The sequence below is a fragment of the Mixophyes fleayi genome, chromosome 3 (genome assembly GCF_038048845.1).
Source record: "Mixophyes fleayi isolate aMixFle1 chromosome 3, aMixFle1.hap1, whole genome shotgun sequence".
Classification (NCBI taxonomy): Eukaryota; Metazoa; Chordata; class Amphibia; order Anura; family Limnodynastidae; genus Mixophyes; species Mixophyes fleayi.
The window spans coordinates 252,348,538-252,372,872 of NC_134404.1; the positions used below are offsets into that span (position 1 = coordinate 252,348,538).

Here is a 24,335-nt window from a genome sequence, read left to right on the forward strand (position 1 = left end):
TCTCTGACTCTCCGCCACACTTTCAACGTGGACCGGAGAGAGCAGGGGGACCTACGGCACAGAACCGCACAGGTCAGGTATATAAAAGAGCAATTCAGGATAACAAAATGGATAATTAGGCTGGGGAGCGCACACGACCTATTAAATGCTCCACCAGGCTACACCCCCTCTGATGAAGTTTGAATGACGCGTAGTGTGGCCTCTCATACAGTTTCTTGACACTACTGTGTTTTAGCTGGCTTGTACGTTGAAGAGACGCCACTTAGATCTGGATCCCTGAACCTGTATATCTTGTTTTGTGAATGTTTGTCCATCAGTTTCCACTATTTGGCCCATTCTTCAGAGAGATTGTGTCATTGGCACCTGTCACCGTTTCAGATAACCTTGCTTTTCAGGACATGGAATTCTGTTCTCTGTGGACTGTGAGAGATATACATTTTATGAACTTCTTAAAGTAATGCATTTTGTATAATTACTGCTGAAAGAAGAATAGTCTGCAGCTTGCAGAATATTCTCTATGAACTTTGCCTTACATTCTTTTCTCTTCGTCAACATGTCTCTTCTCAAGAATGTGCACATCCAGCAGCTTCGGTACCAGGAACCCACGACCCCCACTTGAGGCCTACGTGACTGAGACAAGACATCTGCTGTACATCATGCCCACAAACTGCTGACATGGACAAGATGCCTTCAGAAACCTTGTATTCCTTATCTCCCTTTTTCTGTGTAACTATGTATAAATAAAGCTACTCTGACTTAGGGCTGGGCAGAACCAGATACATTTTCAGCCTAACATCTGAAGTTGTCTGTCTCTCTATCGATCGATACCCACAAGGTATAGCAGCTGGAGTTCAGGAGAAAGTACCCGTTTAGGTCATCTCTGACAGTTTCAGTGGGGGCTCGCACGCCGGGATCTCCAATACATCAGACCTCCCGACAACGGGGTTCTCGCTTTCCAGACAGACAGACGTTAATCCAGCGATGGTGAGTAAAAAGCTTTATTTTTGCTCTTAGAGCTGTCTCTGTGTAGGGGGAATTATCCCAGCTCGAGGGTACTGCAGTCTGATTGACGGAGATCCCTGAACTCTGGCAACAGATACTATTAAGAGTATCAAGGTACTTGTGTGTAATCTGTCTTGTATTGTTACATGTATTGATATATTGTCTTCTCTATGCCATACAACTGATACATCTATGCACATGAATAACACCACAGAACTCAGTCAGATCACACAGTTGACCCTGCAAATAATCTTGATTGTATACTTGATTGTGTTTTTTTGTTGGATTTTAGTAAAAGTAGTCAGGAACATTCAGAAAGGCAGACCCGCTGCAAACTTGTTGTAAAGCAAGACAGGAACAAATAAAAGTTTTCTCATTCAAAATATATTGGACCATAAGGTAATCCCATTATGGGAAATAAAGGGTCCAAGACAGGAGAGAAATCCAAAAAGTACGGGGATCTAGACCCCATAGAGTATATGCGAAAGCATAAAGGCAAGGATTTCACAAAAAGAATGAGAAAACTGTTCAAAGCTGCAGGGGTGTCTGAGAACGGTACATTAAAAGTTCCATTTTGGAAACAACTAATTAAAGACAATGAGAAAACACTGAAAGAAAAGGGTTATTTTGACAGATGTGTTGCATGGTGTAAAATGTCAGAAGAATTAGAGAATGACAATGATTGTTGTGATATGTTACAGTTGACAGATTTAAGTGATATTGATGATATAGAGCCTTTAGCACCGCCAGTCCATAATGCCCAAGATAACTTTGCCTGGCCACTTCCACCTCCACCTCCACCTCCGCCCTGTCCTAAGATATATCCAGATTTGGGGACCGTTCACGGCAATCAGCCAGGTCCCAGTTTAAGACAAAGACCCACACGCCAGCCCGAACGATATGGGGAATGGACATTTCCCGTCCATGTGGGTCCCCCGCCTTATAACCCAGATAAAAAACTCCCCAAAGAACAAAGACAAGTCGGCCTCCCTTATGGGACCGTTTGCAAAAAGTGTTATCGATGTGTCCCAGCATACTCTGAGGCATGTCCATTTTGTGGTCGGCTGCAAGAAGCTACAGACCAGCGGTGTGACCCACCGCAGCCCAGTCCAGGCATGTTCCCGCTAACCACCTCCACAACAATGGGCCCAGGGCCAGGTGATGGTGGTGCAGACGTCAGGATACGTACCACTACTCAACATAGACCTTGGACCCCTAGTGAAATAAGGGATATTTGTGATAAGTGTCCTGACCCCAGGAAATATCCCATACAGTGCCTAGCTTATTTTAGGAGAATGACCAGAATATATAACTGTACCTGGTCAGATTTGGACGAATTGGCTAATGTGATAATCGGTCCAAGTGGAGTCGCAGTTTTAAAAGGCTCAGATGGGGTTGCCTGCCCAGATGGAGAGAACGCTTTAACGGTGGACTCTTCAAATATATTCTTGACCAAAATGACTGTGTGGGCAGTTGCAGAACAGCGTAAGGTCCCAGTAGGCACCCCCCTTAAACAGGAAAACAATGAAGAATGCCGTAAGTGGTATGACCGTGGTTTGATCAATCACACAGACGGGGGCTTTGGCACTACCGAGCCCCAAGAAACACAACTACTTAAAACCACCTTTCTGATGGGTCTCAAACAAGAAATGAGGGAGTCCCTGTTTAAAACCAGACCTGAGGCAGGAAGTTTGGAAATAGAGGTGTTGTTAGATATATTAAGAGCCATGGAAGACAGGGAGGAATTAAGAAAGAAAAAGACTCCCATTTACATTGTGCAAGCCACAAACGAAAGAAAGGGGTTTAATGCACGGGCAGCTCCAGGAGCATGCTTCTTTTGCAAACAAACAGGGCACATGAAAAGGGATTGCTTAAAATACAAAGCATGGTTGAAGAAAAAGGAGCAGAAATCAGAATAGGGAGTTGGCATTCTAGTGTCCACAGGGGTTGTAAAAGAGACGGGTCCTCAAAGTTTTGTTCATATGTTACTTGATGGAAAAATTGAAACCCGTTGTTTGCTTGACACTGGAGCAAGCCGCTCATGTATAATTCACACCCCTGACATTGAACCCTATCTCACTGACAATACCATAACCACTACAGGACTCACTGGTACTGCCGTGAGATTGCAAGAGACAATCCCTATCCCCGTCCAAATCCCCGGTGAACCGGAGACCATATACGTACAGTTTCTGGTCTCAACTGACTGCCCTGTCAATTTGCTGGGAGCAGATATACTTTCCAAAATACAGGCATCAATAAAATATAAAGATGGAAAGGTTTATTTACAAAACTCAGACCCCTTACTAAGGAACTCTAAAGTTCTAGACGCACTCACTATGATACATCAAGTGGGTGACCCCGAACACGTAAAACCTTCCCCAACACTCCCAGAAGGGTTTGAATCTTTGCCCAATACCCTCTGGTCAAAAGGAAAAACTGATGTCGGGCTACTTTCAGTACCACCCGTCCACATTAAACTAAAAGACGGTACGGTCCCCATTTCAAACAAACAGTACTCCCTTAAAGGAGAACAGAAGGGAGCCATCAATGAACAGGTTGTAGAGTATGTGGAGGCAGGGGTATTAAGAAAATGCCGGTCCCCCTGGAACTCCCCACTCTTTCCCGTACGGAAAAGATCGGCCGATGGATCGGTCCGATATAGACTTGTGCACGATCTAAGAGAGGTTAATAAATGAATGATAATAGATGTTCCCATTGTTCCAAACCCTCACGTGTTACTTAATGACATCCCAGCCTCATCCACCAGATTTTCAGTCATTGATTTGGCAAATGCAGTTTTTTCTGTACCATTGCATCCTGATAGCCAGAAATGTACTGCCTTTACTGTAGATGATGCTCAGTATTGTTGGACTAGGTTACCCCAGGGAGCTGCAATTTCACCGTCCGCCTTTTCTGAAGCACTACACACTGTTTTGTCTGCATGGACACCTGCTCACGAGACTACATGTCTAATTCAGTATGTAGATGATTTGTTACTCTGCGCTGACACAGAAAACATATGCACACAAGAAACAAAAAGCCTATTACAGTTTCTAGCACAAGCACGCTGCAAAGTTTCAAAAGAAAAATTACAAGTTGCCTTGCCCCGAGTTCAATTCTTGGGACATTGTATTTCAGCAGGTGCTAAACACTTGCTAGACAGTAGGAGGGAAGCCATACAAAACTTCCCTCTCCCCACTACAGTAAGACAGTTACGTGCTTTTCTAGGACTCGCTGGCTACTGCCGCGAATGGTTGGTAAATGCCTTAGAACTCTTTGATCCCCTGTATGCAGGCACAAAGGGTAATGCCACTGGCACAATTACATTGTCAGCAGAACAAAAAGCAGCTTTTGAGCTGATCAAAGATTTAATCACAAGCGCCCCAGCCCTTGGGCTACCTAACTATGAACTACCGTTTAACTTGTTCTGCCATGAACAAGAAGGGCACGCTCATGGCGTACTAACACAAGAACATGGGAGTAGACAAAGACCATTGGGGTACTACTCACAAAAATTAGACCCCGTCATAGTGGGAGCCCCAACATGTATAAAAGCAGTAGCAGCAGCCGCTTTATTGCTACAAAAAGTTGCAGACATAGTGCTGGATCACCCTCTCACCATTCAGGTACCACACTCAGTCATGGAAATACTGAATCAAGCCAGAACAAAACACATCTCAGTGGCTAGATTAACTAAATATGAAGTAGCACTACTGACACCCTCAAACGTTACACTAAAAAGATGCACAGTTTTAAATCCAGCAACATTGTTCCCAAGTTGCATGGATATAAAAGAGGGGAGTACCAGTATAGATGCTGCAGACACAGACAGTAACAGTGCAGATGCTGCAAACACAGACAGCACAAAAAGTGATGCTGCAGACACAGACAATACAGAGAGTGTTGAGGCTGTGACAAAGCAGGAAACACAACTAAAAAAATTTCTCTGTGATCATGACTGTCTAGCCTTAATGGATCTGGAAACTAAACCTCCCGGGGATGTTAAAGAGACACCTCTTAGCAACCCTGATTTAGTCCTGTTTGTAGATGGGTCCAGGTACTATGAGGAGGGCTCTCCCAAAACAGGTTATGCAGTTACAACAGAAACAGACATTGTACTCCAGCAACCCCTCCCACCAAGTCAATCGGCACAGCAAGCTGAATTAGAAGCACTTATAAGTGCATGTCAGTATGCAGAAGGGAGAACAGCTAACATTTACACTGACTCCAGATATGCCTTTGGGGTTGCACATGACTACCAAAGTATTTGGAAGAACAGACACTTTATGGCCTCTAATGGTAAACCCATTAAAAATGCAGAAATCATTTTGAGGTTGTTTGCTGCATTAGAACTGCCCAAGGAAGTGGCAGTTATAAAGGTAAAAGCACACACCAGAGAGCAGACTATGGAAGTAAGAGGAAACAGACTAGCAGACCAGGCTGCAAGAGCTGCAGCAGACTTACCGCTAGTACAACACTATTTAGTGTCCACCACACCCCCCACCCTCCCTATAGATCTGGAAATGCTAAAAATCCTCCAAAAGCAAGCAGCAGTATCTGAAAGAGAGGAGTGGAAAAAGAGGGGGCGGAACACATAGAGGGCATATGGGCCACAACAGACAGACACTGTCTCCCTAGAGTCCTTTTTCCTACACTGGCTGCTCTAGTGCATGGGCCTTCCCATGTCTCAAAAGACGCAATAATTAACACTGTATTCAGACACTGGATTGCGCCAGGCTTCAGCACAGCTGCCAGTAATCTGGTAAAGGCCTGCGCCATCTGTAACACACACAACCCTGGTCACACAGTAACAGTACCTCCCAGGGTGACACCTAAACCCCTCTACCCCTTTCAGCGCATACAGATAGATTACATTCAGCTACCCAAATGTGGAATATATGAATATGTCCTAGTAGCTACTGATCTATTCTCTAATTGGCCGGAAGCGTGGGCGATATCCAAAGCCACAGCGAAAAATACAGCCAAGAAGCTGCTATCTGAGGTAGTATGTAGATACGGGGTTCCAGAGGTGATTGAATCAGACAGAGGTACTACTTTTACAGGAGAAGTGATGACATCTATCATGTCAGACTTGGGGATTGCTCAAGCATTCCATACCCCCTACCACCCGCAGAGTAGTGGCAAGGTAGAAAGGCTAAATGGCACTCTCAAGCTCAAAATACAGAAAACCATGAAAAGCACAGGGATGCCCTGGCTGCAATGCCTTCCCCTCGCCCTATACTCAGTCAGGACAACACCTAATAAGAATCACAAGCTGAGCCCCTATGAAATACTGTTTGGGGGGCCGCCAAAGACAGGGTGTTATTTTCCACAATCTCTAGTGAAACACCAAGGTGAACTGACTAGTTATGTGAAAGAACTACAGAAGTCCCTCACTAACATACATTCTCGAGTTTTCTCTTCAATCCCAGATCCAGAGGATTGCACTGGAACACATGCCCTGGTGCCAGGAGATTACGTCTTCGTAAAAAGACACGTGAGGAGGTCTCTGGAACCACGATTTGAGGGGCCATATCAAGTTCTGTTGACTACACCCACTTCTGTGAAACTTGAAGGGAAGGATCCTTGGATCCACGCCAGCCACTGCAAAAAGGCTACGGTGACCCAGGATAAACCATGAAGGGGAGTAAGGTCCTTTTAAAAATTGTTCTTTTTCTATGTTTTCCTACAGCCTTTTCTAATTTAGAAGAGCCAGAGAATGTTATAGCACACTTGCACAACGCCATCAGTCAAATAACCAATACCAGCAACTGCTGGGTATGTTCTCGTACTCCTTCCATCAGTAAAAATATAGCCCTGGTTCCCATACCTTTGAGTAGTGAAGAGCTGACTAAAATAAGAGAGGGAGACTTCTCATGTGGACGCATGGTCAGCCACAAGTATAAAACCACCATATACCCAGTAGTAAAACTAAGCACGAATGGAGTCAGACCAAAATATTGTTTCAATAAGGGAATAGAATCCAATAGGGCTATAAATGAGTCAATATGGACCCCATATGGCCAAATACGCATTAGTTACCAAAATAAGAGTTTCCCTTTAGGGTCCGTCCCTAAGTCACGCTGTCAAGTTATAGTGAATTTCACCCAACCTTATTTATCACACTGTAATTCTGAATGCAACCAAACAGTGAAGATGAAAACTGAAAAAGGTACTATTTTTTCAAAGAGCCAGGAGTGTATAAAATGTCAATATGACAGATATAATCTCACCTGGAACGGCACACTGCCTGCCTTTGACAATGACAGAGCAGAAAATGACACTTCATGTCACTTAGGACAACAGGTATCTACATATTGCCTGTTTTATGATATCCCCTACCTTTTACCAGATGATGTTTATTATGTGTGTGGACGCAATGCGTACAGGTGGCTCCCCCCAAATTCAATAGGGGTATGCTACTTGGCCAGATTGGTTCCTGAATTCTATGTCATGACCCATGATGACCTCAGAGAAGTATTCAGGAATAAAAAGGACCATATGCTTGAAAAAAGGGAAATTAAGACAATAGATACTGAACATATCCCTCTCATAGCAAAGTCCAAAGGGCACAATGTGGGCATTGGATTTGGCAACATCGATTCAATAGGAACAAAGGGGTACATGGCAAACTACAATATGATATTGAAGGTTGCAGGACTTTTAGATAACATAACAGAAATTTATGACAAATCCTTCAGGTATGTTGGAAAAGAACTGCAGGCGATGAAAACCCAGTTAATACAACATCAACTTGTATTAGACTACATCACTGATCAGTCAGGAGGGTACTGTTTGACCCTAGAAACAGAATACGGAATACATTGTTGTAACTTTGTAACAAATGACACTGATAATCCAAAAGAAGTAATAGACAGGTACATGACAGAAGCCAAAGAAATGAAGGAGAATTTCAGGAAAGAAAATTTTGACCCCGATACGGTTAATGATGGCTGGTGGACATCAGCCTTCTCATGGTTAAATCCTAGCAATTGGGGCACAGGTATTTTCGCATGGATTTCAGGCATTTTAATATGGATAGCTAAGATATTCGCTTTATTGTTGTTGCTATATGTCATTTTTAAACTAAGCTTATGTTTTTTCCAATGCTGTTTGAAAAGGTGCAAAAATGATCTCATTCTGAATAAAAGGTCTCTTAAAAGACATGTGAAGCCCAAACCAGTATCAGAGGTTTACCTCGTCCTCTCTGAGCTTTAAGACCCCCTCAGTCTTTCCCATTTTCCTTTTTATTATTTTTAAGAATTAGGTGTACATGAACCATAGACCTGATTGAATGTACCTTTACCATCCTCTAAGGGCCTATTAGAGGTTCCATTGAATTGAATGAAGTAGGTCGGGTGCAGGAGTGCTTCATGCACACCAAAAGGATAGGCAGGGCAATTATAAAAATGATAAAAAGAGGGGTTTATGTGAGAGATATACATTTTATGAACTTCTTAAAGTAATGCATTTTGTATAATTACTGCTGAAAGAAGAATAGTCTGCAGCTTGCAGAATATTCTCTATGAACTTTGCCTTACATTCTTTTCTCTTCGTCAACATGTCTCTTCTCAAGAATGTGCACATCCAGCAGCTTCGGTACCAGGAACCCACGACCCCCACTTGAGGCCTACGTGACTGAGATAAAACATCTGCTGTACATCATGCCCACAAACTGCTGACATGGACAAGATGCCTTCAGAAACCTTGTATTCCTTATCTCCCTTTTTCTGTGTAACTATGTATAAATAAAGCTACTCTGACTTAGGGCTGGGCAGAACCAGATACATTTTCAGCCTAACATCTGAAGTTGTCTGTCTCTCTATCGATCGATACCCACAAGGTATAGCAGCCGGCGTTCAGGAGAAAGGACCCGTTTAGGTCATCTCTGACAGGACTATGGACTTTGAGTGCAATACATTACTCCTGCCAGAGGTGCTGATCTGAGTGGGATTCGTACCATTCAAGCAAGGAAATGGTTACTCTCAATCACATCTAAATGTGGCCATTATAATCCTGGCTCTCAAAGCAGTCTGCACCCAATCATTGAACCAGTGAGGGGATTTATGGAGTCACTCTATTACAGTCCCTGAGATCCTATTTATCTGTTAATCTTTGAACCTTGACTCTGAGATGGTAATCTCTTGTTTTTTTAACTTGAAATTTCAGGATTAATCTGCTAGTGGTTTGAGATTACAACAATAAGAAGTTGTTACCAATCTTTTTAACCAGTTACTGGTATCCCTGCCCCACTCTCTATAGCAGAGGGGCGCAGCTGTCTGATTTCAAGTTGTTGTAAAATGACTACTGATGTCATAAACCTGACCAATTCAAAAGTAATATGCTTATGTAAACCTGCTCATGGCTCAGTACTTTCGTGCTTTTTCGGATTCCAAAAGGAGTCAAAACATCATTGTGACGTTGTCGGATCTCAGATCTCGTGAGTTTTCGAATCTATAAATACCGCTCTCCACAGCGATCTAGCGCCATTTGAGAGAGGGATACAGAAGGGGTAGGAGAGAGTGTAGAGCAGTTGGACAGGCAAACTTACAGAAGTGAAAGAGGAGGGTGGTAGCAGTGTTAAACAAAGTTCCATTTTGCTAATTGTCTTTGCTGAAATACAAATATACTAGTCCTTGCAGGCTTTTTTTCTGAATTTGCACCAAAAAGTGTAGGGTGTTATATACACCCAAAGACAAGAGCTCCATTGCTCAATTTGTCATTGCTGAAATACAAATATACAAGTCCTTGTAGGCTTTTTTTTCTGAAATTGCACCAAAAAGTGTAGGGTGTTTTCCAAATGGATTCACAGCAGTACACAGAAGAGCAGGAGCAGCAAGCAGCTGCTGCCACCATTCCTGATGATAGTAATCCCTATATGTCATCTGGTAAAGCCTATGTAAAAGTACATAGTCTTTTTGAATCAGGGAAAAAAACACACTCCAAATTTTTGAGGAAAATTAGAGGAAAATGTGTGCTCAGATTCAGAAATGACACCAATCCCTGAGGAGAGTCCATGCACGAGTGCTTTGTGTAATCGTGACCATTCAGATAGTGTATCCATAAAGAAGGGTCTTTTCAGCATTTCTGCTGATGTGTGCCTGAACAGCCCAAGTGTAGCTGGTGATACACCAATTGAGGATGCCACTTTGGATTTGGAAGAGGATGAGGGGGATATTTGTGTAGCCGACGAGGGCGCTAATGAGGATGTTGATGAGGATGATGTTGTTTATATAAGTCCTGCACCAGTGGAAGCAGTTCTGGCACGTGATAAGAAGAAAGCCATTGTCATGCCTGGACATAAGACCAAAAAAACCACTTCTTATGTGGAATTATTTGTACCCAAATTCTGCCAACAGCTGTGTAGCTATTTGTAGTGTATTTAAAGCCACAGTCAGTTGAGGGAGGGACCATATCCATCTAGGAACCTCATCCATGGTACGCCATTTGACACGAGTTCATGGCAAGGTGTTGGGAAAAGCTGAAAGTTATGGTAAAAAAATAACAACAAGCAGTCCATCATCAGCTAGGACCCTTCTCTCACCTACATCCCGACGCCTGCAATCTACACCCACAAAACCGTCCTCATCAATATCCTCAGTAGCGATCGGAGTTAGCCTTGCATCGAACTTGGAAAGGCTCGATGACTCCTGCACTATAATTGATTCTTCTGAAAAATTCTTGAGCGTTAGTCCCACTGCTGCTGCTGTTGCTGCTGCTGGGAACCCCAAGAAGAAGAGCACTAGTACTTTACAACAATTAACTGTGAAACAATCTTTTGCTAGAGGAAGCAAGTATGACAGCAGTCATACAGAAGGCCATTGTCATTCCTGGACATAAGACCAAAAAAGCCACTTGTTATGTGTGGAATTATTTCTACCCAAATCCTGACAACAGTTGTCTAGCCATTTGTAGTGTATGTAAAGCCACAGTCAGTCGAGGGAGGGACCATATCCATCTAGGAACCTCATCCATGGTACGCCATTTGACACGAGTTCATGGCAAGGTGTTGGGAAAATCAGAAAGTTATGGTAAAAAAATAACAATAAGCAGTCCATCATCAGCTAGGACCCTTCTCTCACCTACATCCCGACGCCTGCAATCTACACCCACAACACCGTCCTCATCAATATCCTCAATAGCGATCGGAGTTAATCATGCATCGAAGTTGCTAAGGCTAGATGACTCCTGCACTATCCTTGATTCCTTTGAAGAATTCTTGAGTGCTAGTCCCACTGCTGCTGCTTTTGCTGCTGCTGGGGGTGAATCTTCATCCCAGAAGCAGGCCAAGAAAAAGACTACTAGTAGTTTACAATAATTGACTGTTAAACAATCCTGTGCAAGAGGAAGCAAGTATGAAAGCTGTCACCCAGTGGCAAAGCGGATCACAGACACCATGGCGACTATGCTCGTATTAGATCTGCGTCCAATATCCACTATTAATGCAGCTGGTTTTAGACAGTTACTTGAGGTCTTGTGTCCCCGTTACCAAATTTCATCACAACACCATTTCAGTAGGAAAGCTAATCCTCACCTCTACCAGAAGGTTTGTTAAAATGTTATTATTGGGCTGCAAAATGCCACTCTACCCACCGTACACTTAACCACAGATATGTGGACAAGTGGAACTGGGCAAACTAAAGATTATATGACTGTGACAGCCCACTGGGTTGGTCATTCACCTTAACCAGCAGGAACAGCAGCAGCATGTACCCAAGTACGTCACATTTGTCAGAGGCAGGCTACTCTGTGTATCACCGGCTTCATAAAGAGGCAAACAGCTGACAATCTCCTACAAAGACTAAGGAATATCATTGCAACATGGCTTATCATTCTTGGAATCTTCTCACGATATGTCACTTCTGATAACGCCACCAATATTGTCAGAGCATTACAGCTGGGTGAATTCCATCACATTCCCTGTTTTGCTCACACAATAAACTTGATGGTGCAGAGCTTTTTAAAAAATGACTGGGACTTGCAAGAGATGCTGTCTGTGGCCCGTAAAATATCTGGACATTTTCGGCATTCGGCAACAACGTGTAGGAGATTGCAGCTGCTGCAAGAGCAATTTGCCTTGCCACCAACTGAAGCAAGAGGTGGTGACAAGGTGGAATTCCACCCTGTATATGCTTCTGAGGATGGAGGAACAGCGAAAAGTCATCCACGCTTACTCCACAAAAACATGACATTGGGAAAGGAGGGGGGATGTATTTTAGTCAAGCGTAGTGGAGAATACTTTCCGTGTTGTGCAAGGTGCTGAAACCATTTGAAGTAGTCACCTGTGAAGTGAGTTCAGGCACTGCAAGCTTGAGTCAAGTTATTCCCTTAATTAGACTTTTGGAAAAGCAGCTTGAGAAACTGAAGGAGGAGATTGAACAAAGCAATTCCGCTAAGTATGTCGGACTTATAGATCAAGTACTTTATTTGCTTCGCCAGGATCCAAGAGTTATCAAAATCTTGAAGTCGGAGCACTACATTTTGGCGACTGTGCTTGATCCTTGGCTTAAGAACTATGTCTTCTCTTTGTTTCCAGCTGACCCAGATTTGTAGGGATGCAAGGCGCTCCTGGTGAGCAGGATGACAGCTCAAGTGTTACGTGACAGGACGGCGTCTTCTTCTTCAGTTTCTTACTCAACTACTGCTAGGGAAAAACTTTGCTTTCCCAAGACACCCAGGGATGATGCAGATGACTCTACACCAAATTTTGACATCTGGTCTGGTGTAAAAGAGTTGACCAAAAAACATGATACCTCTGCCGTAACTCCATGTGATCCTACTATTGATAAAAACTTACCTGATCCCCGCCGCTCCGTCCGGATGCCGCACTTCCGGGTTTCGTCGGTCACATGACCACAACCCAGAGGCGGGGATTTTGAATCCCTGTCAGTATAAAAATCTCACTCTGACACTCGCTGAGTGTCAGAGCAACACTTACCTGTTCCTGGCTTCTGTGCTTCGTGGATTGCTGATTTCTGCCTGTTAGACTATCCTGGCTCTCCAACCCCCGTGTACCGACCCGGCTTGCTGACCATCCCTAAATTCTTGTGACCCGTGTACCGACCACGGCTTGATTGACTCCGAGTTGCCTCCTGATTCTGCCTGCCTCGATTCCTGTGTACCGACCCGGCTTGATTGACTCTGCATCTTCTGCTCCACTCCGCTGCACTACATCTTGGGGCGAACCTGAGGACCGCGACCTGCGACTCTTGGCAGTGAAGCCCACCCCGCCTTGCGGCGGTTCTTGGTGAACACCGGGGAGATCGTTAGACTCCGCACCTCAGGTAAGCCAGCGCTAATCAAGATTAGTAATAGTAATCCAGTATCTGTTACAGTTTGCTCTGACCATTGACTCAGCGGCAAAAGATCTGTTGGAGCATTTAGTGGGAAGGATAGATAAGCAAGAGGCTAACCAAGACCAACTTTTAAAATTTCTCAATAGTTTATCTACCCGGTTGGATGTTGTCCAGAACACCCTGGTTGCTAGCGGACCACCTGCGCCGGCGGTTGCAGCCCCAGAACCCCCGCCCGTAGCAGCAGCTTCTTCCTCGCAGTTACGGATACCTAACCCACCTAAGTTTGATGGGGACCCCAAATATTGCAGAGGATTTTTAAAACAATGCTCCATACAATTCGATCTGTTGCCAGGGAACTTCCCTTCCGAAAAAGTGAAAGTGGCCTATGTGATTTCACTGTTATCCGGTCAAGCCTTAGCATGGGCTTCCCCTTTATGGGAGAGGAATGATCCCATTCTGTATAACTTCAACACCTTTTTGTCCACTTTCAAGAAGATATTCGATGAGCCAGGAAGGGTATCTAATGCTGCTACCGGCTTCTTACGTCTTCGCCAAGGAAACTAGTATGTGGGACAGTATGCGGTCCACTTCAGAACAATGGCCTCTGAACTTCGCTGGAGCGATGAGGCTCTAGTAGCTACGTTCTAGCAGGGCCTTTCAGATCGGATCAAAGACGAGCTGGTATCTCAGGAACTCCCTACGTCTCTGGACGATATCATCTCCTTCTGTGTCAAGGTTGATTTGCGTTTCAAGAAGCATAATTCCGAGAGAGAACAATCTCGGCGCAGTATGATTCGCTTGGCCCCCAACTTCCAAACCCCTGTTCTTCCTCCCGAAGAACCTATGCAACTGGGGAGGACCCGCCTGTCGGCCGAAGAAAGGGAGAGGAGATTTCGGAACAAGTTGTGTCTGTATTGTGGAGAGAGTGGCCATCTTCTGAGTTCTTGTCCTAAAGGTCTGGGAAACGACAGGGCCTAACGAGTTCGGGAGCTGTATCGTTGGGCCTCTTCTCTCAGTGTCAGTCAGTTCGTTTCTAGTAATGATTGCCTGACTATCCCTATTTCCCTTCAGTTAGGACAGAAAACTTTCCCGCAGTCTGCACTTCTTGATTCCGGAGCCGCAGGAAATTTCATCTCTGCCGCATTAGTTAAACAATTCTCTAATCCCACACAAGCCTTGGAACAACCCATCTCACTGCTGGCCATTGATGGGGGAAGAATTCCTGAGGGGTCCATCCTGGTATGCACTATTCCCCTCCTTCTTTAGATCGGAGCGCTTCAACTGGAAAAGGTCTCCTTTCTAGTAATTCAGAAATCTACCAACCCAGTCATCCTAGGACTTCCATGGCTTTGTCTCCATTCTCCCACCCTAGACTGGAAATCAGGTCACATATTGTCCTGGGGACATTTCTGCTTCTCTCACTGTCTTCAGAAAGTGGTCCATCCAGATATTCCCAGACGTTCCCAAATATTTCCAGTGACTCTTTTGCCTGAACCATACCAAACCTTCTCTGATGTTTTTTGTCAACAAGAGGCCACAAGACTCCCTCCACACAGAATCTGGGATTGTGGCATTGACCTTATACCTGGTAAACCTATTCCCAGGGGCCGTGTTTACCCCCTTTCCCTTCCGGAGTCTAAGGCTATGGAGGAGTACGTCCAAGAAAATCTAAAAAGGGGCTTCATTCGCAAGTCTGCCTTTCCAGCTGGGGCTGGCTTCTTCTTCGTAGAAAAGAAAGATGGGGGCCTCCGCCCTTGCATAGATTACAGAGGCCTGAATGCTATTACCATTAAAAATCGGTATCCTCTGCCATTGATTTCTAAAATTGTTTGACCGTATTAAGGGTGCCACCATCTTCTCTAAACTTGATCTCAGAGGAGAGTATAACCTTATACGCATTAAGGAGGGGGATGAATGGAAAACAGCGTTCAACACCCGAGACGGCCACTTTGAGTACTTGGCTATGCCCTTTGGGTTATGCAATGCCCCGGCTATCTTTCAGGGCTTTATGAATGAGCTCTTTCAAGATCTCTTGTATCAATCCGTAGTCATCTACTTGAACGACATCCTCCTCTTTTCTCAATATCTAGTATCTCATCGCAGTCATGTACTGCAGGTTCTCTCTCGTATCCGGAAAAATCATCTATTTTGCAAATTAGAGAAATGCACCTTCGAACAGAAACAAATTCCTTTCCTGGGATATATTATTTGTGGCACCGGTCTGCAGATGGATCCCACCAAATTGAAAGCCATACTTGACTGGTCTCAAACTTCTGGTCTTAAGGCTACCCAACGCTTCCTAGGATTCTCCAATTACTATCGTCAGTTCATCAAAGGTTATTCTTCTCTTGTGGCTCCCATCACTGCATTGACCCGTAAATCTGCTGATGCTAGCATATGGTCCACTGGGGCTATCCTAGCCTTTATTTCATTAAAGTCTCTCTTCTCATCTGCACCCATTCTTCAACAGCCTGATTGTTCACGTCCTTTTATCCTGGAGGTAGATGCGTCTTCCATTGGTACTGGAGCCGTACTTTCACAACGGAGTCCTTCTGGCAAACTTCATCCTTGCGGATTCTTTTCCCGTCGCTTGTTACCTGCTGAAAGGAATTACGGGATTGACGACAAAGAGTTCCTGGCCATCAAGTTGGCTCTCTCCGAATGGAGACATCTACTAGAAGGGGCACAATTTCCAATCACCATATATACCGATCACAAGAATTTGCTTTACTTACGTAAATTATTTTGTTTTTCCTTATTGTACATTTACAAGTAACTACTTTTTACCTGTTATTATTCTACTATTTATATGCCTTTATCTTGTTTTTCCTGATTTTATATTTACCAGCAACTACTTTTACCTGTTATTATTCTTGCCTATTTCCATTGTCCTTATTACCTCTCCTTCTGTTATTCCTTGCCTTCCACGCCCTAATTGGTTATTGTCCTCCATCTTGCTATTGTCTCCCTGCTTATTCTTACCTGTTATCCGCTATCCTTATTATCTTACTGTTCTGCTATCATTTTTACCTGTTTTCATTGTCCTTATTATCTCACTGTACTGTTGTTCCATGCCCTCCACGCTCTAATTCGTTATTGTCTTCCACCTTGTCATTGTCTTTTGTCTTCCTGCCATTGTTCTTACCTGTCCCCACTATCTCACTGTTCTGTTACTCTCTCTCCCTACTATGCCTCCCCGCTCTCACTCCATACCCATACTCTCCCCCCACCCTCGCCTCTCCCGTTCCTCCCCGCCCTCCCCCGCGCGCTGCTCATCTTGCTAACCTCATCCCCATTTCCCCCCTCTCCTCTCCCCCTTTCTTCTGTGCCTTCTGGAATGCCAGATCCGTCCGCAACAAGCTGACTGCTATCCACGTCCTCTTTCTATCCAACTCCTTTAACCTTCTTGCCGTTACTGAAACCTCGCTCTCCGATTCTGATACTACTTCCCCCGCTGCCCTCTCCTATGTTGGCCTCTCCCTTACCCACTCCACCAGGCCTGGTGCCCGCCCAGGCGGTGGAGTGGGCCTCCTCCTCTCCTCCACCTGTACTTTTCGTGTCATTCCCCTTGAACCCTCCCTCTCCTTCTCCTCCTTTGAAGCTCACTCCATTCGCCTCGTCTACCCTATCCACCTCCACGTCACTATCATCTACCGCCCCCCTGGCCCCACCTCCCTCTTCCTTGACAACTTTGCTAGCTGGCTTCCTCACCACCTCTCCTCCGATCTCCCCTCGATCATTCTCGGTGACTTTAACAACCCCATCGACAACCCCACCTACCCTGCTTCCAGCAAACTGCTCACCCTCTCTTCCTCCCTTGGTCTCACCCAATGGACCTCCTCCTCTACCCACTGCCTTGGCCACTCCCTTGATCTTGTCTTCTCCTACCTATGTAGTCTCTCCGGCTTCTCCATCTCTCCCTTTCCTCTATCCGACCACCATCTCCTCTCCTTCTCTCTCTCCACTTCTCCTGCTCTCCTACCCCTGCCCAAACCTACTCTGTCCATACGCAACCTCAACGCTCTTGACCCTGACTCTCTGTACTCCTCTCTCGATACCCTCCTTTCTCCCCTTTCCTCCCAGGCCTGCCTCAACGAGGCGGTCTCCCTCTACAATCACACCCTCACCTCCGCTCTGGATGCGGTTGCCCCTGCCCACACCGTGCACCCCCGCTGCTCCAAACCCCAACACTGGCACTCCAAATTTACCCACTACCTCCAAAAATGCTCCCGTACCGCCGAACGTCACTGGAGAAAAAAACGCTGCCTGGCTGACTTGCTCCACTTAAAATTCATCCTTTCATCCTACAGCTCTGCCCTCTCACTCGCTAAACAATCTTTCTTGAAATCCCTCATCTCTTCCCAGTCCTCTAAACCCCACCGCCTCTTCGTCACCTTCAGCACTCTCCTAGTCCCCTCCCCTCCCCCCTCCTCAGAGACTGCCTCCGATTTCGCCTCCTTCTTCTCCTCTAAAATCGAGGCCATCCGACTTGAAATCTCCTTCTTCACTCTCTTTTCCACCTCTCCCACTCTTGCGTCCTCCCCCCCAACCACCTTTCCCTCCACCGGCGAGGAAGTCCACTCTCTCATTTCATCCTCTCCCCCCACTACCTGTCCCCTGCATCCCATCCCCTCCCACCTTCTTCGCTCCCTTTCCCCCACCACCTGCTCCCACCTCGCTCACCTCTTTAATCTCTCCCTCTCAACTGGCATCTTCCCTTCCTCCTTCAAACATGCTCTCATATCCCCCATTCTTAAGAAACCTAATCTCGACCCCACTTCTCTCTCGAACTATCGCCCCATATCTCTTCTCCCCTTTCCTCCAAAATTCTCGAGAGGCTCGTCTGCAGCCGTCTGACCTCCTACCTTTCTGAACACTCCCTCCTTGATCCTCTCCAGTCTGGTTTCCGCCCCCTCCACTCCACTGAAACTGCCCTGGCTAAAGTCACCAATGACCTCCTCTCTGCTAAAGCCAGGGGCCACTTCTCCCTTCTCATCCTCCTTGACCTCTCTGCAGCCTTCGACACCATTGACCACCCCCTCCTCCTTCACACCCTCCAGTCTTTCGGCCTCTCCGGCCCAGTCCTGTCCTGGTTCACCTCTTACCTTACTCACCGATCCTTCTCTGTCATCACCTCTGGGTCTCTCTCCCCCCCCCGTCCACCCTTCCAGTCGGGGTCCCTCAGGGCTCTGTTCTGGGACCCTTACTCTTCTCTCTATACACCTCCACCCTGGGTGAACTCATCAGCTCCTTCGGCTTCAGCTACCACCTTTACGCTGACGACACTCAACTATACCTCTCCTCTCCTGATCTCTCTCCCTCCCTCCTCTCTAGGGTGTCCGCCTGCCTCTCTGCCATCTTCTCCTGGATGTCCTCTCGATTCCTTAAACTTAACCTTGCCAAAACTGAGCTCATAGTTTTTCCTCCCTCTCATACCTCATCCCCTTCTGACCTCTCCATCACTGTCGACAACACCTCTATCTCCCCTGTCCCCCAACTTTGCTGCCTTGGTGTCATCCTCGACTCCTCTATCTCCTTTGGCCCGCAAATCCTTTCTCTTTCTAAATCCTGCTGCTTCCAGCTGCGTAACATCGCTCGCATCTGTTCATTCCTCTCCCAAGATGCCACCAAATGCCTTATCCACTCTCTGGTCATCTCCCGCCTGGACTACTGCAACCTCCTCCTCACTGGCCTCCCCCACTCTCATCTCGCTCCCCTTCGATCCATTCTTAATGCTGCTGCTAGGCTTATTTTCCTTTCTCGCCGCTCCTCTTCTGTCTTCCCCCTCTACCTAGCCCTTCACTGGCTCCCATTCCCCTTCAGAATCCTCTTTAAGCTCCTCACACTCACCTACAAGGCCCTCGCCAACTCCACTGCGCCCTACATCTCCACCCTCCTCTCTATTCATGCTCCATCCCGCCCTTTCCGTTCTCCCTCTGACCGTCGCCTCTCTTCCCCCCTTATAACCTCCTCCCATGTGCGTATCCAAGACTTCGCCCGTGCTGCCCCCCTCCACTGGAACAAGCTCCCTCCCTCCATCAGAACTTCCCCTAATCTGTCCAGCTTCAAACGGGCCCTAAAAACCCACCTTTTTCTTAAAGCCTTTCTGTCTCCCACTTAACTTCCTACCTTATCTTCTGCCTCCGTCCCCCTACTCTCCCTCTCTCCCCTGCGTCTCTCTGTCTGTCCACCCCTCCCCTTAGATTGTACGCTCCTCTGAGCAGGGCCATCTCTCCTCCTGTTTCCACCACTTCTAACTCTGCTCTCCAGCTACTTAGCCCTCCTCCTCGAGGGTCCTCCACCCCACATCCACTCTCGCTCCCTTTTCCCCCTTGGGGGTCTCCCTGTCTTCCGCGCCCTCCTTCTTGGGCCCCGCCGTTTGCGGATCCTCCCTCCCCCTTCCCTGCCCTCTCTAGCTGTGCATTGAGCTTATTGAGTTACTGTGCTTACTGTTTACTGTGCTGTCTCCCATTGTATTGTAATTTGTTTGTCCCTGTACGGCGCTACGGACACCTTGTGGCGCCTTATAAATAAAAATTAAAAATAATAATAATAAAGTACTGCCCGTTGTCTAAACCCTCGGCAAGCAAGGTGGTCCTTATTCTGCTCACGTTTTGATTTTAACATCACCTTTCACTCTGGATCCAAGAATACGAAGGCGGATACCTTATCTCGCTCTTTTGATCCAGCTGATATGGAACCTTTGGAGGACAATAAATTCATTGTAGACCCCGGTCGAGTTTTGGCAACTACACACCTTAACAAGGGTTGCCCTCCGGGCAAAACATTCATCTTGCCACGTCTGCGCACTCAACTCCTCAGCTGGGCTCATCGCTCTCTCTTCTCTGGGCATGCCGGCATCCGCAAAACTTGGGACTTGTTGTCCCGAAGTTACTGGTGGCCTTCCTTACTGGAGGATGTGAAGAGATTTATTTCTTCTTGTTCCAAATGTGCTCAACACAAGGCCTCTAGGAAAAGACCTTATTGATGTTTGCTCCCATTACCCATTCCTGAATACCCGTGGTCACAGACCTCGATGGACTTTATCACAGAACTTCCACCTTCTAAATCCTGTACAGTGGTGCTAGTGGTCACTGATCGCTTCTCTAAAACAGCTCACTTTATTGCCCTTAAAGGTCTTCCATCTTCCTCCTCCTTAGCCGATATTTTTATTAAAGAAATATTTTGCCTCCATGGTTGTCCTCAACATATTGTTTCCGATCGTGGATCACAGTTCACATCAAGATTTTGGAGGTCCTTTTGCAGTAAATCCAGAATTAAGCTTGATTTTTCCTCCGCATATCATCCCCAGTCCAATGGGTCTATGGAGAGAACCAACCAAGAATTAGAAAAATTCTTAAGAATATTTATCTCAAGTAATCAAGATAACTGGGTGGATCTTCTCCCGTGGGCCGAGTTCGCCCATAACAATCATTTTCATGAGGCCATCTCTAACTCCCTCTTTTTTGTTCTTTATAGCTGCCATCCTAGACTACCCACCTTCTCACAAATTACATCTTCCGAAGTTCCGGCGGTGGACTCATTGTTTCGTAACTTCTCTTCTATTTGGGAACAATTCAAGAGGAATTTAAAGAGCGCAACCATTCGTTCCAAGAAATCTTACGATAAGAGGAGGAGAGTAAGCCCAAGTTTTTCTATCGGTGACAGGGTATGGCTATCCACTCAAAACAATAGTTTAAAGGTTGCCAGTAAGAAATTTGCTCCTAAGTTCATTGGCCCGTTCGCTATTTCTGAGGTCATCAGATTGAGTCTGCCTCCTTTCCTACGCATACCAAATGTCTTTCATGTCTCCTTGTTAAAACCAATGGTAATCAACAAATTCTCAATAACATCAAGAGTTCCTCCTCCTATTGTGGACCAGGATCAAGTGGAATATGAGATTAAGACTATTCTGGATTCCCGCAAAGTTCAAGGTTCCATACAGTTCTTGGTGGATTAGAAGGGTTATGCCCTGAGGAGCGCTCCTGGGTAAAAGCCACTGATCTGCACGCTCCCAGTCTGCTCAAACTATTCCATAAAAAATTTCCCCTAAAACCCTGTTAGGTTTCCGGAGTCCATTTTTAGGGCAGGGGGTACTGTTACAAACTTACCTGATCCCCGCCGCTCCGTCCGGATGCCGCACTTCCGGGTTCGGCGATCACATGACCGCAACCCAGAGGCGGGGATTTTGAATCCCTGTCAGTATAAAAATCTCACTCTGACACATCAGCCTGTTCCTGGCTGATGTGCTTCGTGGATTGCTGTGTCTTCCTGTCTCCTGTGTCTTCCTGTATGCTGATCTCTGCCTGTTAGACTATCCTGACTCTCCAACCCCTGTGTACCGACCCGGCTTGCTGACCATCCCTCTATTCTTATGACCCGTGTACCGACCACGGCTTGATTGACTCCGAGTTGCCTCCTGATTCTGCCTGCCTCCATTCCTGTGTACCGACCCGGCTTGATTGACTCTGCATCTTCCGCACCACTACATCTTGGGGCGAACCTGAGGACCGCGACCTGCGACTCCTGGCAGTGAAGCCCACCCTGCCTTGCGGCGGTTCTTGGTGAACACCGGGGAGATCGTTAGACTCCGCACCTCAGGTAAGCCAGCACTAATCAAGATTAGTAATAGTAATCCAGTATCTGTTACAACTATCAGCATCCAAAGGATGGTGGAGGATTTTTTTCACGACAGCATAGAAATAGACACATCAGACAGTCCCTTTACATACTGGGAGGAAAAAAAGGGAATTTGGAGACCCATGTACCAACTCGCATTGCACTGCCTAAGCTGCCCACCCTCCAGTGTGTACTCGGAAAGAGTTTTTAGCACAGTTGGGAACCTTGTCAGCGATCAGCGTAGGAGGCTACTTCCTCAAAATGTGGAAAAGATGATGTTCATAAAAATGAACTTCAAGTTCCACGAGGAAGGCCTTTCCTGTCAAATACATCAAAATACTGAGACTAGGGTGGATTCCAGCGGTGATGAATTAATAATGTGTGAGGATGATGTACACACTGATGAGGGTGAGGATGAGGCTGAGGATGATAACAACAACATCTTGCCACAGTAGAGTTCATTAACACCACTGTTACCTTAGGTGGCTTAAAGCCACTGTTACCTTGTTTCTTGGGGGCCCAAACAAACCAAGCACTTCAGCCACAAGGAGTGGCACTTTTGTGGCTGAAGTGCTTGGTTTGTTAAACTGTGCATTTCCTTTTTAAGATCCAACATAAGGGTGGGTGGGAGGGCCCAAGGACAATTAAATCTTGCACCACTTTTCTGCCACTGCTGTGTGACAAATGTCCTAGATGTGGTAGGAACTGCGGTTTGTTTGAGTCATTGCTCTATCGCTTACCATCTAGCTAGATCGCTGCAGTATTTGTCCAAAAGTGAATGAAAATAATATTGTGACCTGTGAGGTGGTCAAATTTGACTACAAATGAATTGAAATAAGTGTTATTGAGGTTAACAATAATGTAGGATCAAAAAAAGAGCAACATTATGTGATTTTAGCATATTTTAGCAATTTTTCAAAATAAATACAGATCCAAAACCAAAACCAAAACACGAAGCTAATCCAGATCCAAAACCAAAACCACTTCACGGGGGTCAGTGAGCATCTCTAATATAAATACTGTAACCTAATCTGTTTGCTAATGTACTTTTGGGTTTTATCCAGCTGTATACTTTCTTGCCTATTCTGGTCTATAGACATCTTAGACCAGGACTTGTGTTGAGGGTAAGTAAGAAAAGTTGTTGTGAGACAATTTTTAGATGTTCTTTTAAGTGTTCCAATTAACTAACGATCACTTTAGCCATGAATTTTTTTTTATTTATTGTACCCTGTCATGGTGTCCACAAAAAAAATATACAATTAGACCACAATAAAATGTAACTGTACTATTTGCAGATGCACTTAGCCTACTGTATATTGTCTTCATGTGTTTATTTTATAGATCCCATTTAATATTATTGCAATAATATGTTTTCTCACCTAGTTCTCTGTTGTGGGTGTAGTATATAAACTCCATCAGGGTATTTTTCAGTTACTGTTTCACGATCCAAATTAACCAAGGCTCGAGCTGCATGTGAGGACTGAATTACATAAGGGGATTTCACTGCTTCAGCCAGTATAGAAACCCAACCTGGGAAAATAAGAATATACAGCATTGAATGGAAATGGTTACACATACACCGGTTGTGCATGTGTGCAAATTCTGTGAGATTAATTATAGGCATGCTAATTTATATATATATAAAAAACTAAAACACTAACACATGAAAGGGTGGTAAGTGGCTCCACATGTCTTATGTGTAATTTGAGGCATGTGGCTCAAACATTAACAGATCTGTTTCATAAAATTGTGACCCGTTTTTATTCTGCAGATCCTGAAACTTGGTTGACCGATGACTCTCTTTATCATGTCTGCTGTAATGTGCCAAATATAGTGCATGAAGCCACTATGATCCAGATACCCAGACTCCCAAATGACCAGATCTGTACAATCTGGCTGTCCACATGTGTGGACACAGGTAACTAGAATAAAGCTGGAGGGAAAAACATGCTGCTACGGTGAGGTAGGTCACAGTGTGGAGACCTGATAAGCAATGTCTTGCTGAGCCCTATAATATTAGAATTCATGAATCACTTACCTTTCCAATAGCTATCTGAGCATTTGTTAACAAGCTAAGTGGACTGTTGATATATTGCAATTAGTGTGTAATAAAAGGAGAATGCTATGCAAACTAGTAAAATTGCAGATTATGATGACATTTTCTAGGTTGCACGGTATGTAGTACTGTAAAACAAAACATTTTGTAACATTTTTTGGGTAATCACTGGAAATTTTGCTAGCTTTTATCACCTGAGTCCACAATGTTTGAGTGCAGATGTTCATGCAAGGCCAGATTTCCTATTATACGTATTATACTTCTTTGTATTTTCTGAGAATCGTTACGGAGCAAATATATTTTCTGAAGCAACTGTAGACCTCCATTTGATACAATTTTGTCAACGTGAGTAGATATCT

General features: G+C 45.3%; 1 protein-coding gene across 2 annotated transcripts in view; it reads right to left on the reverse strand.

The window, feature by feature from the left end:
• SERAC1 (serine active site containing 1) overlaps nucleotides 1-24,335 on the reverse strand; it is a 305,705-nt gene that overhangs the window by 90,056 nt on the left and 191,314 nt on the right. For both annotated transcript variants that reach the window (XM_075203404.1, XM_075203405.1), the window contains 2 exons: nucleotides 24,171-24,333; nucleotides 23,300-23,450 (listed from right to left, as the gene is read on the reverse strand). In XM_075203404.1, the coding sequence (XP_075059505.1) occupies nucleotides 23,300-23,450; nucleotides 24,171-24,333 (314 nt within the window). The remainder of the gene's footprint in view (nucleotides 1-23,299; nucleotides 23,451-24,170; nucleotides 24,334-24,335) is intronic.